Source organism: Mustela erminea, chromosome 20, assembly GCF_009829155.1.
Source record: "Mustela erminea isolate mMusErm1 chromosome 20, mMusErm1.Pri, whole genome shotgun sequence".
In the NCBI taxonomy this organism is placed as follows: Eukaryota; Metazoa; Chordata; class Mammalia; order Carnivora; family Mustelidae; genus Mustela; species Mustela erminea.
The window spans coordinates 30,839,024-30,852,594 of NC_045633.1; the positions used below are offsets into that span (position 1 = coordinate 30,839,024).

The window sequence follows — 13,571 nt, forward strand, 5'->3', positions numbered from 1 at the left end:
TCCCTTTAAGGAAGATCTCTGATGAAGGGTAAGGATGGGGTTGGGAGGGGGCTGGACACAGGCAGTCAGGGCCTGTTTTCCCTTGCTTCCGTGACTCCTACCCCAGGCAAGGAAGCTTCCTTCCTTAGCAGGAGGGCCCACAAGACTGCAGCCTGGCAGCAAGATGGGGGAGGGGAAGGCATTCTCAAGCAGTTTGGGGGGGCCTCTGTTCTGATGTAAAAGCATCAGCTGACAATGTGAGCAGGGACAGGTCCCGAAGCCCACTGGTTCAAAGGCCTGAGCTGTGGACATGAATGGCCCTTTGGGAACTACTGCAGCAGAAGCTCGGAGAGGGCAGGGAACCGGCTACACCAGGCAAGCAGTCCGAGTACCAGTCATCTTTTATTGGACGTTGATTCTGAATTAGGATATGAAAGGATTCAAGGGTGCCAAGCAAAGGTCATGGTCAGGAATGCCGCGCATGCGCCTCCACACTGGGCCCTCTTCAGTGGTACTTGCGTAGCCGCTCGTGTTCTGAAGTTAAAAAGGCAAGATGGTAAGTTTCTTTAAAGGTGTAGTGAAAGCGCGAGATGGCAGGTAGGGGAGAGAAAGCCATCCTGAGAATTCCTTTCAGGAGATGACCCAGAACCTGCCTGCCAGGGTCTCAGAATGAGCAGACGTGGAGGTAGCACCTCAGGAGCTAATCTGCTGCCTGGCCAGCCTCTTCCCAGAAGGAACACGCGCTCAGACCCAGTCCCCGAAGGCCTGGCCTCCAGAGCCAACGTCACCCTGGCTTTCTGACCGGTGGGGGCTGCCGCAGGCCCTCTGCCACCATCTCCCACCCATAAGCTCCTCTCGGGCCTCAGACCCAGGACAAGCTGCCCTTTTCCAGAACACAGCACAGACGCCGGACTGTACCATTCCTGTTTCTTTCTTCGCACTGGCTGCTAAGAACATGAAGCCAAAATTTTCCACCAACCCTCAGTGGAGCCTGCAGCACCTTACAGAATGCTTCAGTACTACCTTTATCTGGCTTCGTGTTAGTTTTCCTGTCTTCATCTTTTCTTTGCTACAATTTTCCCGCTTAAAATAGCATCCTCTATACTATATTTTCCTAAGTTCCTCCCAATTTTTCAGCTGCCATAGAACAGACTCGTAAATCTGACAGCGAACCAGTCCCACCCAGCAATGAGAAAACCCAGAGGGTGGGGTGACCAGAGAGACACTCACTGAGTTCCTTATAACAACGGAAGTAGTTGAAGACCACATAAGCTGCCAGCACCATAGAAATCCCAGCGACGCCCCCTTTCTTCACATTGACATACTTGTTGTAATACCGGTAGTAACCTGCAAACACGAGAGGAGGCCACTGTTTGCTGTGAATGCTTCACGCGGTGCAAAGTCGAGTCTTGTCTTACATTCAGGGACTCAGTTCCGTTCTGACTCTTGAAGCCACTCACCCTAAATTCACTGCCTGATTACAGGAAAAGCACCAGTCCCCCCGTGGGTCTTGCCCTAGGAGCCTAGGACTAGGCCCATGTGGATCCTACCCTGATGCTTTGGCCTTCACCTCAACAGACTTGGCTCAGCCCGCCAGCCTTTGATCTCACCTCACCCTCACGTCCAGCCCGAGGGATCCCCTTACCCTAATTCTGACCAAAAATCCAACCCCAAGTAAACGCCACATGGCTGAGGCCGGCGAGGTCTGCCTGTTGGGGAAGAAGGCTTTGTGCCATCATCTCTTTGCTAGGTACCCCCACCAGTGAGGAAACAGTTTCTGCCCTCTTTTGGGCTTGTGGCTTGGCTGAGAAAAAAAGACTGAAATGATTCTAGAAGGCCCGGGTTTAAAGCAGTGAGTTTATAGTTTATGAAGTCAGGGACTGTTGTCACTAAGTATGGGGGAAAGGCAGAGAATTCTAATCTGAGCTAAGGAAAGGCCTCAGAGGGGCCTGAAGCCAGAGACTACACAGCATCTGTGGGTTCATGGGAGTCTCTGATTCCTAGAATGAGGACAGGGACCCCACGGGACTGATGTGACCATGCACAGACCTGAAGGACAGATCATTTCAAACATCCATCCTGGAAGTTCTGCCTAACAGGGGGATGAGCACTACATTATGGACTAATGTCCACTATGCTTTAAACTCATTCTCCTCCTTAAGACATCTTATGACAAAAATGCTCATAGACACTTCTTTAAGATGATGGCAGTGGTGCTAATTCCAAGCAGCAGAAAACATTTTCTTGGCTAAAATTAATCTTAGAACCAGCCTCTGATAGGGCCAGTCACCAGTCAAACACCGAACTTCAGGGGCTAACAGTCTGACCCTGTCCTCCTCCACATACTGGTAAGAGACAAGGCCTTGACTGCTCGATTAATTCAGGGGAAAGGGAGACCAAAAGACCCAGAAATTTACTCTTTTTTTACACATGGCTCTGACCTCTTTGAAATGCGCCAGCAATGCCCTTAGGGGTGAAATCCCGCATCAGTATCCAGCTGGTTAGCTCTCCTAGTTTCACATCCAAGAGCTTCTTCTCCTTCAGGGGTACTGAAAAGGAAGAGCAAAACACACACACTGAAAACCCTCCAGTAAGACAAATAGCATCCTTTTATGTCACTTACTTCAACCATCAATAAAGTCACTACACAGAGGCTGCACACAAGGAATATTACGAATAACTCTATCACACGAAATTCTATCTGTTTTAAGCCAGAGGATATGTAAAGTTTTACTAATGATCAAGATCTGAAATAATAGGGACGCCTGGGTGGCTCAGTTGGTTAAGCATCTGCCTTCGGCTCAGGTCATGATCCCAGCGTCCGGGGATTGAGTCCCACATCAGACTCCTTGCTCGGCAGGGAGCCTGCTTCTCCCTCTGCCTCTGCCTGCCATTCTGTCTGCCTGTGCTCGCTCTCCCTCTCTCTCTCTGATAAATAAATAAAATTTAAAAAAAAAAAAGATTTGAAATAATACCTTACTGGGAATAACTATGTAAAAACAGAGCCTAAGGGCCATGAGGAATTAAGTAATCAAGTGGAAGACAGAAGAGAAAAATGCCTACAAAAGTAACATTTACATGTATTACCTCATTTAATCTTCATAGTAAGGAGCTAATGCCTTTATTTTATGAGTGGGGGAGACTGACTCAGAGAAGTGAGGCAACTTGGCCAAGTTTACACAGCATGCAGGCAGTAGAGGCAGGGCTCAGTCTTAGGTCTGGCTCCCCTGCTCCTGCAGACAATCTAATACTTCAAGCATCCTACCTGGGTCCATAATGTTAATATGCCATAATAAAATGTTAAATGATAAATGCCATAATAAAAACCACCCCACATGATCCAGTGGGCCCCAGATAATACTCCAATGAGACTAGGGACAGAACAGGAAGAGCTCCAGGTTGAGGCCATATCATAATTATCTCGGCTTAAGAGTAGATTAGGAAGGGGACCGGAGGGGGCAGAACTGTGAATGTTCAGATGCTCATAAGGAGAGAACAGTCTCCTTTCTCATCATTCCCACAGAGATCAACTTTAAAAAGCTGCTGGGCAGGGGTGGCTCAGTGGGTTAAAGCCTCTGCTTTCGGCTCAGGTCATGATCCCAGTGTCCTGGGATCGAGCCCCACATCAGGCTTCTGCTCAGCAGGGAGCCTACTTCCCCCCTTCTCTCTGCCTGCCCCTCTGCCTACCTGTGATCTCTGTCAAATAAATAAAATCTTAAAAAAAAAAAAAAAAGCTGGTGGGCAGGTACCCTCTTCAAGGCAAGGAGTCAGAGACTATTGTCCTTTCTTAGAGATTACCAACCACAGAAGGACTCAGACCAAATCACTCAAAGAAAGGTTTCTTCTCCATTTTGGGGAACCAAGGAAAGACTAAGGCTCGGTAAGGACCAGCCTCACTGAAGGGAACCCCACAGATCTTCTGACATCTCCCAACACTTAACAAGGGCAGGGGTGGTCGGGCAATGAACAGAAATACACGGCTTTATGGCAGCTTCTCATCTGCTACGGGTCACCTGGACATTGGCCCAAATGGACCAGATCCAGTGTTCGTCAAGAGGCCACAAGTGACAGGTGGGGGCACAAGCCTAAGACTTGCAGACATGGGTTGAGGGTTACGGTTTAGGCCGTCTGTCCCAAATAAACAGGCCTGAACCTTCTATCTAGTCTCAATCCAACAATACGGAACACCTACTGTATACCAGGCAGTGGGCTCCACAATGTGGGTACAGCACTGACTGCAGACAGGGGCCTTGTTCTCAGGAGCCAACATTCTATTGCTAGACAACCACCTCACCCACTTACCTTAGCAGGCTCACCTCACTTCCGCCAGACCCCTTTCTGCTTCTTTACCTGAGGACCTTTGTATGTGCCGTGCTCTTGGATCACCACACAGCCAGCTCAACTTAAATGCCATTCCCTAAAAGGCCTCCTTCCCTGCCTACCTCACCTCAGGCACTTCCTAAATAACCTCTGAGCTGTGAAATGGCTTACTCCAAGCACTAAATAAGAATCTATGTAAAAGCTTTTAGAACAGCACTCGGAACTGTGAACTATTATATTATTCTTGTTGAAATGTCATTACAGTCTATGTGAAACAAACGAAAAAGACAGAAGTAGACAAAGAAATGGCTCACAAACCAAACTTAAGGACATTTTAAGTAGCAGGACTTTAGGGATTAATTGCACCCTTTAGTTCCTTTTCAAACAAAACTGTGATGTGATTAGTGTGGTGCTATTTTTCCATGAGACAGTCTCAAATGAATTTCGGGATATGATCCAAATCTCTGTTGGAGAGGTTAGTGTCAATGATAGCAATACCACACAATCATGTCATTAGAGAATGGCCTATACCTTTCTCTGTCACCCTGTCCATGCTATTCTTAGAAAAGTTTAACAAGTACACATTTTTACAGGCCAGTTTTGTCTTCACTTGGTTCAGAAGGCCGTGGTCCAAGAATAACTATACCATGTGTCTTCTTGAACAAGAACACAGTCAGCAACCTTTGCTACAGTCCCGAAGCCTTCTTCCATGCAGTGAGGAGTGTAAACGTGTGATTCTAAAACCAACTGGCTTTATATATGGCCACATGGAGTGCAGGACAAAAGTATAGATGGAACTAGAAGGGCCGAATGTTACTAACTGTTGGCGCTGGGTAATGAGTCTAAAGTGTTCATTACATTACTACTTCCCTTCCCTCTGAAATCGTCCATAATAAAAGGTTTAATTAATCATAGGACTATGTTGGGGGAGATATACAAAAGAAACTGTTTTAAGTCAAAGTATTTTTGACTGATAAGGCTGGTAACTAAAAAAAAAAAAAAAAAAAAAAAAAAATCAGGTCACTTCTGATCCCACAAACTTATGAAAACATACTCGGCATTCTCACAACCACATTCAGAGGCTGGCATGGTGCCTTGGCACATCACTGGAGAAAGCAGCCAACAATTTAAAATTCATTTTTCTGTATATTTAGACATATAAAGAGGGTTTCCTTAACAAAAACTAAGAAATTTATAAAGACGGGGGAAAAATTCACATTGGGCCTAAGAAGAGCCAAATACAGCACCATCATAAAACCCTGAGAGATCAACAGACTGGTCAGAGGCACATCTACACTTTTTCCAAGACTGTGTCTCTTAATGGAAGACAAAGACTTCAGTCCTGAGCAGCAGAACTGGAACCCTCCCCTCCAACACTTCCCGCAGTGCCGCACACCTCTCCCTGGGCAATCACTGGCTCCCACTAGTAGAGGGCAGTGGTAAACAGGGCAGACTTGGGGGAGTCACGCATTCTGAGTTCAGTGCCATTTTGCTGCTGTGTGCCCTAGAACAAGTACCTGCCCTCTGTGCCTCAGTTTCCTTTGTAAAATAAAGTTAAGAACAGCAGCCATCGGGGCACATGGGTGGCTCCGTCGGTTAGCATCTGCCTTTGGCTCAGGTCATGATCCTGGGGTTCTCGGATTGAGCCCCTCATTGGGCTCCCTGCTTCTCCCTCTGCTGCTCCCCCTGCCTGTGCTCTCCTGCTCTCTCTCAAATAAATAAATATCTTAAAAGAAAAGAAAAAAAAAAAACACCAGCCACCTTGGTAATTGGCTGTAGGTACTATGTAAATGGAAATTAGCTTTCTGTCTATGAGCTATGTGAAGACGGGAGCAACCCCACACACAGTTCGTAGTCGTAACAGACTTCCAGTGAAGGCTGAGAAAGGACCGTATGTTCTTGGGAGAGTAGGTGGCTCCCTGGTCCGATTTTATGACTTCAAAAAAAGCACACTGTCCACCTAGATGGAGAGGCATGAAAATGCTAAGTGTCTTCTGGGTGCTAAATCCAGCCTAGGGGTCGGCCACAGAGTAAAGAGCCTCTGTAACTTTTTTTTTTTTTTAATTTTTAAAAAACCATTCTATTTCACACGCCATACAGAAACAGATCATAGGAAATCTAACCCATTGGCCACAGTTTGCTGACCCAATCTCATCTACTGCTGTTAATTCATATTTCCATCACTTTACTTGCTAATGAACTAGTGGCTTTATGCTCTGGCGAAAGACACCAGCTAAAAGACTGCTGAGTACTTCAGAGACTTGGAGTTCAACTCCTTCACCTAGGGTGATGCTGAATGGGCCAGCCATGGCATGACCCCGCTCCAAGGTCACAGAGTGGAAGCTGAGATGACAAGTACTCTTAACAGCAGGCCAGGCAGTGTTTCAAGAACCTACATGTACTAAGTTGTTTAATCCTTCGTCCACAGTGCTCATCACTTCTCTCTACTGAAGTGATGCTGAGTTGCAATGCCTCCTTTTCACATGGCCTCTTGTTTAAACAATACAACCACCGCTGATTAATATTCTCATGCTCATTTGTTACAGCTGGGAAAAATAGCACCATTCTCATCTTTTCTGATCCCCTCTTCGTTTCTGATATTAAGAGGCTGATATTAAGAATATAAGAACTGAGGGGCGCCTGGGTGTCTCAGTGGTTTAAGCCTCTGCCTTCAGCTCAGGCCATGGTCTTGGGGTTCTGGTCAAGCCTCACGTTGGGCTCTCTGCTCAGCGGGGAGCCTGCTTCCCGAGCTCTCTCTCTGCCTGCCTCTCTGCCTACTTGTGATCGCTCTGTGTCAAATAATTAAATAAAAATCTTAAAGGAATACAGAAATTGAGGGAAGCACACAGGTTAATCAAAACTCTGCCTCAGGCAGGCCACACACATTGCTGACCCTTATTTTCATCTTTAATATGGGATCAATGTTCCAGACAGAAACTTACTGACAAGGCTACTGAGAGAGGCACTAAGACTAAAACATGGTTTCCGTACTTAAAAAAAAAAAAAAAAAATCAGTGTGCACATTCCGGTAAGTGTAGATTTACTCACGCATATCACTGAAAAACCTGCAGATCATAAGGCCATCCTTGCAATTTAAACTCCGTTTACCACGAGGTCCCAGACTCCTAGGTTTGCATCTCAGCTCAGCCCTCTCACTAGTCGTGACCTTGAGTAAGTCACCTCACCTCTCTAAGCCTATTCAACGCGTATTCCACACATACACGTCCAACCTGACGTGATCTCAGGCACCGTCCTAGGCATTCGCTCCTCCTGGAGCTTAATCTGAGCTTCAGCTTAGTTCAGAAGGGCAGAAGCTGCGCGTAGGGTTCAAATGCAAAGCGCCTGGGCTACGACGGGATCAATATTCAGCAAGGAGGAAGAGTGGCCGGAGGTGGTGCAGTCCCCAACTCGCAGAAGCATCCTCCGGCGGCCCTCACTCCCGCGGCTGCAGCCGAGAGACGCGGGCCCCTTGGGCAGGTGGGCTGCGCAGCTGAGCGAGCGAAGGGTCGAACGGTGAAAGGCTCTAAACAAAAGGCTCGGTGCACCTCTGGTGAAGCCACAGGGAAGGCCCTGAGCGAAGGGCAGGCGTCTCCGCAGCCCTCTCCCCTCCCAGTGTAGCTCTGAGCCCCAAATCCCGGAACACGGATCCTGCCTTCAACCTTGCAACCTTAACTGGGTACAAGTACTCACCGACTGACGCCATCTTGGAGTCCTGGGTGTCCGCTGCGCCGGGCCGCGCAAGGACTCCTGGGTAGGGAGCTGGCGCCCCCGTCGGCCGGGAAGCAGAGGTTTATGGGAAGCAGGTCGCGGCGGCCGCGAGCCTGGAGCTGCAAGTGCACCATAGGGGGAAGGGCAAGTCCCTGGAGGGCAAAGCCCCAGGATTCCGCTGGGGTAGAGGTAGAGGTAGGTGGAGACGGAGGGATACGGGGAAGGGGGACCGGGTGGTGATGGTAGGGCTCAGCCTGAGCTTTCCATCCTAGGAGGGAGGAGACTGGAAGGGACCTAAAGATGGGAAGTGAGAAGAAAAGAGCATCCCGGCTTTCTTACTTTGTCGCCTTCAAATTGTTGTGGGAGATGACAGGGGCCTAAGATCTATGTCCCAGCTCTGGGCTGGGCTCTGAAGACAGAAAGAAGCAAGACCCTAGGGGTACACAGCTCCAGCCCTTATTTCTTCCACTTTTCCAAACACAATGATGCCTCACCATTTTATTTTTTTCTGAAAAGGCCACGATAACCATTCCTGGTTAAGGAGTTCTGACTTGGACAGGACTCCCTGAACTTCATTCACTTCCTTTTCTAAAGTAGGGGTCCAATGCAGCCGGCACCAGCAGACAGTGGCAGGGGAGCTGCCTGCCTCAGGGAACTCTAGGATTCCACAGTTTTCTTCCCTATTCAAGAAAGAGCCCAAGTGTAAAAAACCAGAAGGATCTGTGGACATAAATAAATAAATAAATAAATAAATAAGGATTTGTGGTTATGTGAAAAACCAGGACTGCCAACACACTCTGGAGTCACCATGCACAGGGTTCCCTAAGACCCATGATTTCTAAGCCTTAGCCATTCACCTTCAGAAGAAAACAGGGACAAGGATCTTGCTGTCCCTGGAGCATGGTGTAAACACTCTGGGCTAGAGGCTGAGTGCCATGATCCATGCCCTAGGCAAGAGGGCTGCAATTTACTCCCTTCATAGGTCCATCAAGAAATTGGACTCTGCACTGGGGCAGAGATACACTTCGTTGATATTTGTTTCCTCATAAAAGTTTAATTCATTTGAGATACCTTTTCTTGGGACACCTGGGTGGTGAGTCAGTTAAGCATCTGCCTGCAGCTCAGGTCATGGTCCTGGAGTCCTGGGATCAAGTCCCACATTGGGCTCCTTGCTCAGCAGGGAGCCTGCTTTCCCCGCCACCTCTCTCTGCCTGCCTCTCTGCCTACTTGCAATCTCTGTCTGTCAAATAAATAAAATCTAAAAAATAAAACAAACAAACCCATGCTCTCTGAGGTGGCTTTGGATGGCATGTTCATGAGTTGCTGGAAAATTTCTTCTCCAGTCCTGGTAAGTTCAACAACTTGTCACCAGCAATGGATGGGGGTGTGGGGTAGGAGGCATCATTACCCATTAACACGTGTTCTTTGTTTTTCCTTTCTGGTTTTGGGGTTTTTTAGAGAGGGAAGGGGAGAGAGAAAGGGAGAGAGAGAATCTTAAGCAGGCTCCGTGCCCAGCATGGAGTCTGATGTGGGGCTGGATCTCACGACCCTGAGATCATGACCTAAGCTGAAATCAAGAGTCAAACACTTAACCAGTGGAACCACCCAGTCGCCCCTCTCTTAAAAGGCACAAAGATCAGAAAGAAAATTTATACCATAAGTCATGAAGATAAAATGAGAGATGAGGGAACATAAAAATAAGTCGTAAAAGGTGGTTGAAAAAATTAAAAATGGGAATCAACAAAAATATAGCACATGATAAAGAGAATTTAAGAGAGTGTTGTAGACAAGGAATGATGTTGAAAACACAACTGAAAAGCAAGAAAAGTGGTACAAAATATCAAATTTTTAAGTGATGAAGGATTGATAAAGGTATTGGGGAAGGAAGGTGTGAATGTGTGTAAAAATGGAGAAATGTGGGCACCTGGGTGGCTCAGTTGGTTAAGAGACTGCCTTCAGCTCAGGTCATGATCCTGGAATCCCAAGATTGAGTTCCGCATCAGGCTCCCTGCTGGGTGGGGAGTCTGCTTCTCCCTCTCCCACTCCCCCTACTTATGTTCCCTCTCTCACTGTCTCAGTCTGTCAAATAAATAAAATCTTTAGGGGCACCTGAGTGGCTCAATGGGTTAAGCCTCTGCCTTGGGCTCAGGTCATGATCTCAGGGTTCTGGGATCCAGCCCCACATGGGGAATCTCTGCTCAGCAGGGAGCCTGCTTCACCCCCCCCTCCGCCCCGCCTCTCTGCCTACTTGTGATCTCTGTCTGTCAAATAAATAAATAAACTCTTAAAAAAATAAAATCTTTACAAATATACATTTGTGGTATGCCTGGGTGGCTTAGTGGGTTAAAGCCTCTGCCTTGGGCTCAGGTCATAATCCCAGAGTCCTGGGATTGAGCCCTGCATTAGGCTCTCTGCTCAGCAGGGAGCCTGCTTCCCCCTCTCTCTCTGCCTGCTTCTCTGCCTACTTGTGATATCTGTCTGTCAAATAAATAAATAAATAAAATCTAAAAAATATATATATATATATATATATTTGTTTATTTGAGAGAGAGCATACACAAGAGAGTGGGGGGAGGGGCAGAGGAAGAAAATCTTCAAGCAGACTCTCCCCACCCACCGCCCCCCAATCTGCCCCAGTGCAGAACCCAAAGAGGTTCTTAACCTCTCCACTCTGAAATCATGACCTGAGCTGAAACAAGAGTCGGGTGCTCAACAACTGAGCCACCCAGATGCCCCTCAACACATGAATTTTTAGAAGATACAAACATATAGTCCATCACAGAAACCTAAAGAAGTGATGTAAATATAATTAAATGATAATTCTCCAGAAGAATCTGTCCCTGTCACTCTCAGCTCATGGGCAGAGGAAACTCACTGAGCTGAGTTTGCTGGCCCCAGGGTGCTGGTGATCAGAATTAGCAGGCTGTGTGTTTAGGAGGAGGAATGACTGGATCTAAGGTTATAGGGACCTGGTGAAGTGATCTCATTTCATACTAGAATGTGATTGTCAAGTCACCCACAAGAGCCCTAACACTTCTCAGTGTGGAAATTTTTGAAAAAGTTTTCAAAACTACCAAAGAGTGTACTTCTCGGGGAATTAGTGCTGAGAAATCGATTGGGACATTTTCCAGATGTGATGTTTGTGTTAACAGAACTCTACATGTGAGAGTTGGACTTGGATACTGTAAAGCTTTTTTGTTTTTTTGTTTTTAAGATTTTATTTACTTGACAGAGAGAGTGAGGGCACAGGCTGGGAGACAGGGGAAGACAGAGAAGCAGGCTCCCAGGGAGCCCAGCACGGGACTTGATCTCAGGACCCCAAGATCATGACCTGAGCCGAAGGCAGCCGCTTAACCAACTGAGCCATTCAGGTGCTCTGGGTACTATTAATTCTGTGCTGGGGAAGCAACAATTATGTAATAATTGAGATAATTAAGATACTGGCATAGTACCTTCAATGGAACACGATGCAATATTTAAAGTTGTGATTGAAAGGATTAGGCAAAATGGAAGATGTAACACTTAAGTAAAATAGATTCTGAAATGGTATTTATGATATCTATCTATCTGTTTGTTTGTTTAACTAATTTATTTATTCTAAAAGAAGGCTCCACACCCAACACAGGGCTTGAACTCACAACCTGGAGGTCAAGAGTCCCATGCTCCGGTGACTGACCCAGCCAGGTGCCCCAAAATGGTACTTATTATTTTAAAATTATTATTTAAGACAAAATTTTTACAAGTGGATAATATCTGAAGGGAATGTTAAAATATCCTCGTTAAATGATGGCGCTTTGGTGTTTTCTTTGTTTAAAATTTTCTTTTAGTAAGGTTGTATTTTTAGGATCCCCTACAGTTCTGTACAAACTCTGGGCTCCCCACCAATCTGACAGTGTGTTGCTCTGACCCTAAACTGCATATCAAAGGTTTTGAGAACTGAAGTAGAGTGAGCAACTACCCAGGTCCCAGACCAACCTGTGTGTAGTGTACACGCAGGACAGATCCAAAAAAACACAGCAGAGCGTTGGACAAAATCCAACACCCACTCATGATAAAAACTCTCAGTAAACTAGGAACAGGGTGAAACTTTCTCAACTTGAATAAGACTATGTATAAAAAAATTCTCCAGCCAACATCATATTCAATGAAGGGAAACTAGAACCTTTCCCACTAAGATCAGGAACAAGGCAAGAATGTCCCCTCTTACCACTCCCTTTCAACATGGCACCAGAAGTTCTTGTTAATGCAATAAGGCAAGGTATACGACTTTGGAAGAAAGATGTAAAACTGTCATTATTCGCAGATGACATGATTACCTAGAAATTCAGAAAGAATCAACAACATTCATGGAACTAGTAAGTGATTAATAGGAAGGTCGTAAGTACAAGGTTAACAAACAAAGGTCAGCTGCTTTCCTATATAATGAACCAACGGAACTTGAAATTAAAAACACAGTATGGAGCACCTGGGTGGCTCGGTGGGTTAAAACCTCTGCCTTCGGCTCAGGTCATGATCCTGGGGTCCTGGGATCAAGCCCCGCATTGGGCTCCCATCGGGCTCTCTGCTCCGTGGGGACTCTCTCTCTCTGCCTGCCTCTCTGCCTACTTCTGATCTCTGTCAAATTAATAAATAAAATCTTTTTAAAAAACACAATATCATTTTTACATTAACACCCAAAACTCTTAAATACCTAGGTATAAATCTAACAAAATATGTACAAGATCTATAGGAGAAAACTTCAAAGCCCTCCCTCATATGGATGGGGATTATCCCTAAAAGGACGCCTTGTCTTAGAGAGCACGTGTTTGTACAAGTAGACCGGTGGAACGGGCGATCTCTCTCTCTCTCTCTCTCTCTCTTTTTTTTTTCTCTCCTGTACATGGATTATTTTTGACAGACCTATAACACTGAATTAGTTTAAGATATATACTATAATGATTTGATATATGTATATATCATGGAAGGATAGTCCACTCTTTTATATATATAAATTTTCATCAATTCCCCACAGAGCTGCTTAGTGCTTAGTGCCAGCTCCGCCAACGATCTGTGATGAGCTGTGAAGTGTAACTGTCAGGAACAATCCTGACTTCCCACGATGAAAAGCACAGAGCTTTGCGATAAAAACGCAGTTCTTACCTTCATGGCTCGTTTTCCTTGGTCCCTGGGTTTCTGCAAACGTATTAATAGTGTCTGCAGGGGAACGCACTTGAAGCTCTTCCTGCCCTGCGGAGTACAAGTATTTCTGGAATAAGGGGCACCGCCTTCCCCCATGCAGTTCATTAACTGAAACCTTGGCTTTAGTATGTATAATATCCTGGCTTCTGGCCCTCAGCCCTCCGCCGGAGGGAGTGGTCATCACGGCGCTCGCCTCCGGACTCTATCTGGGGCCTTCCAGGCTCCGGAGGTCTGCACGGTGGGCTCGGGCGACGCTTGCGTCCCCCACGCGTGCCAGGTGGCGGGGTGGAGTCGGGGAAGAGGAGGGGGGACGCAGCGGCCACCAGCTGCTCCTTTCCTCGTGCTGGTGAGCCGCGCGCGCAGCGGTCTCCAGCCCCTGCTTTCCA

The 13,571-nt window shown here is 46.7% G+C and overlaps 1 protein-coding gene across 1 annotated transcript; it reads right to left on the reverse strand.

Moving 5' to 3' along the window:
• Positions 1-362: 362 nt before the first annotated feature.
• ATP5MF (ATP synthase membrane subunit f) lies at positions 363-8,094 on the reverse strand. Its single transcript, XM_032328486.1, has 4 exons — positions 7,990-8,094; positions 2,421-2,528; positions 1,210-1,326; positions 363-513 (listed from the first exon to the last, which is right to left on the reverse strand). Exons 1-4 carry the CDS (start codon positions 8,000-8,002, stop codon positions 485-487), a joined length of 267 nt encoding a protein of 88 aa, XP_032184377.1. The 5' UTR covers positions 8,003-8,094; the 3' UTR covers positions 363-484.
• Between the last annotated feature and the right edge of the window lie 5,477 nt (positions 8,095-13,571).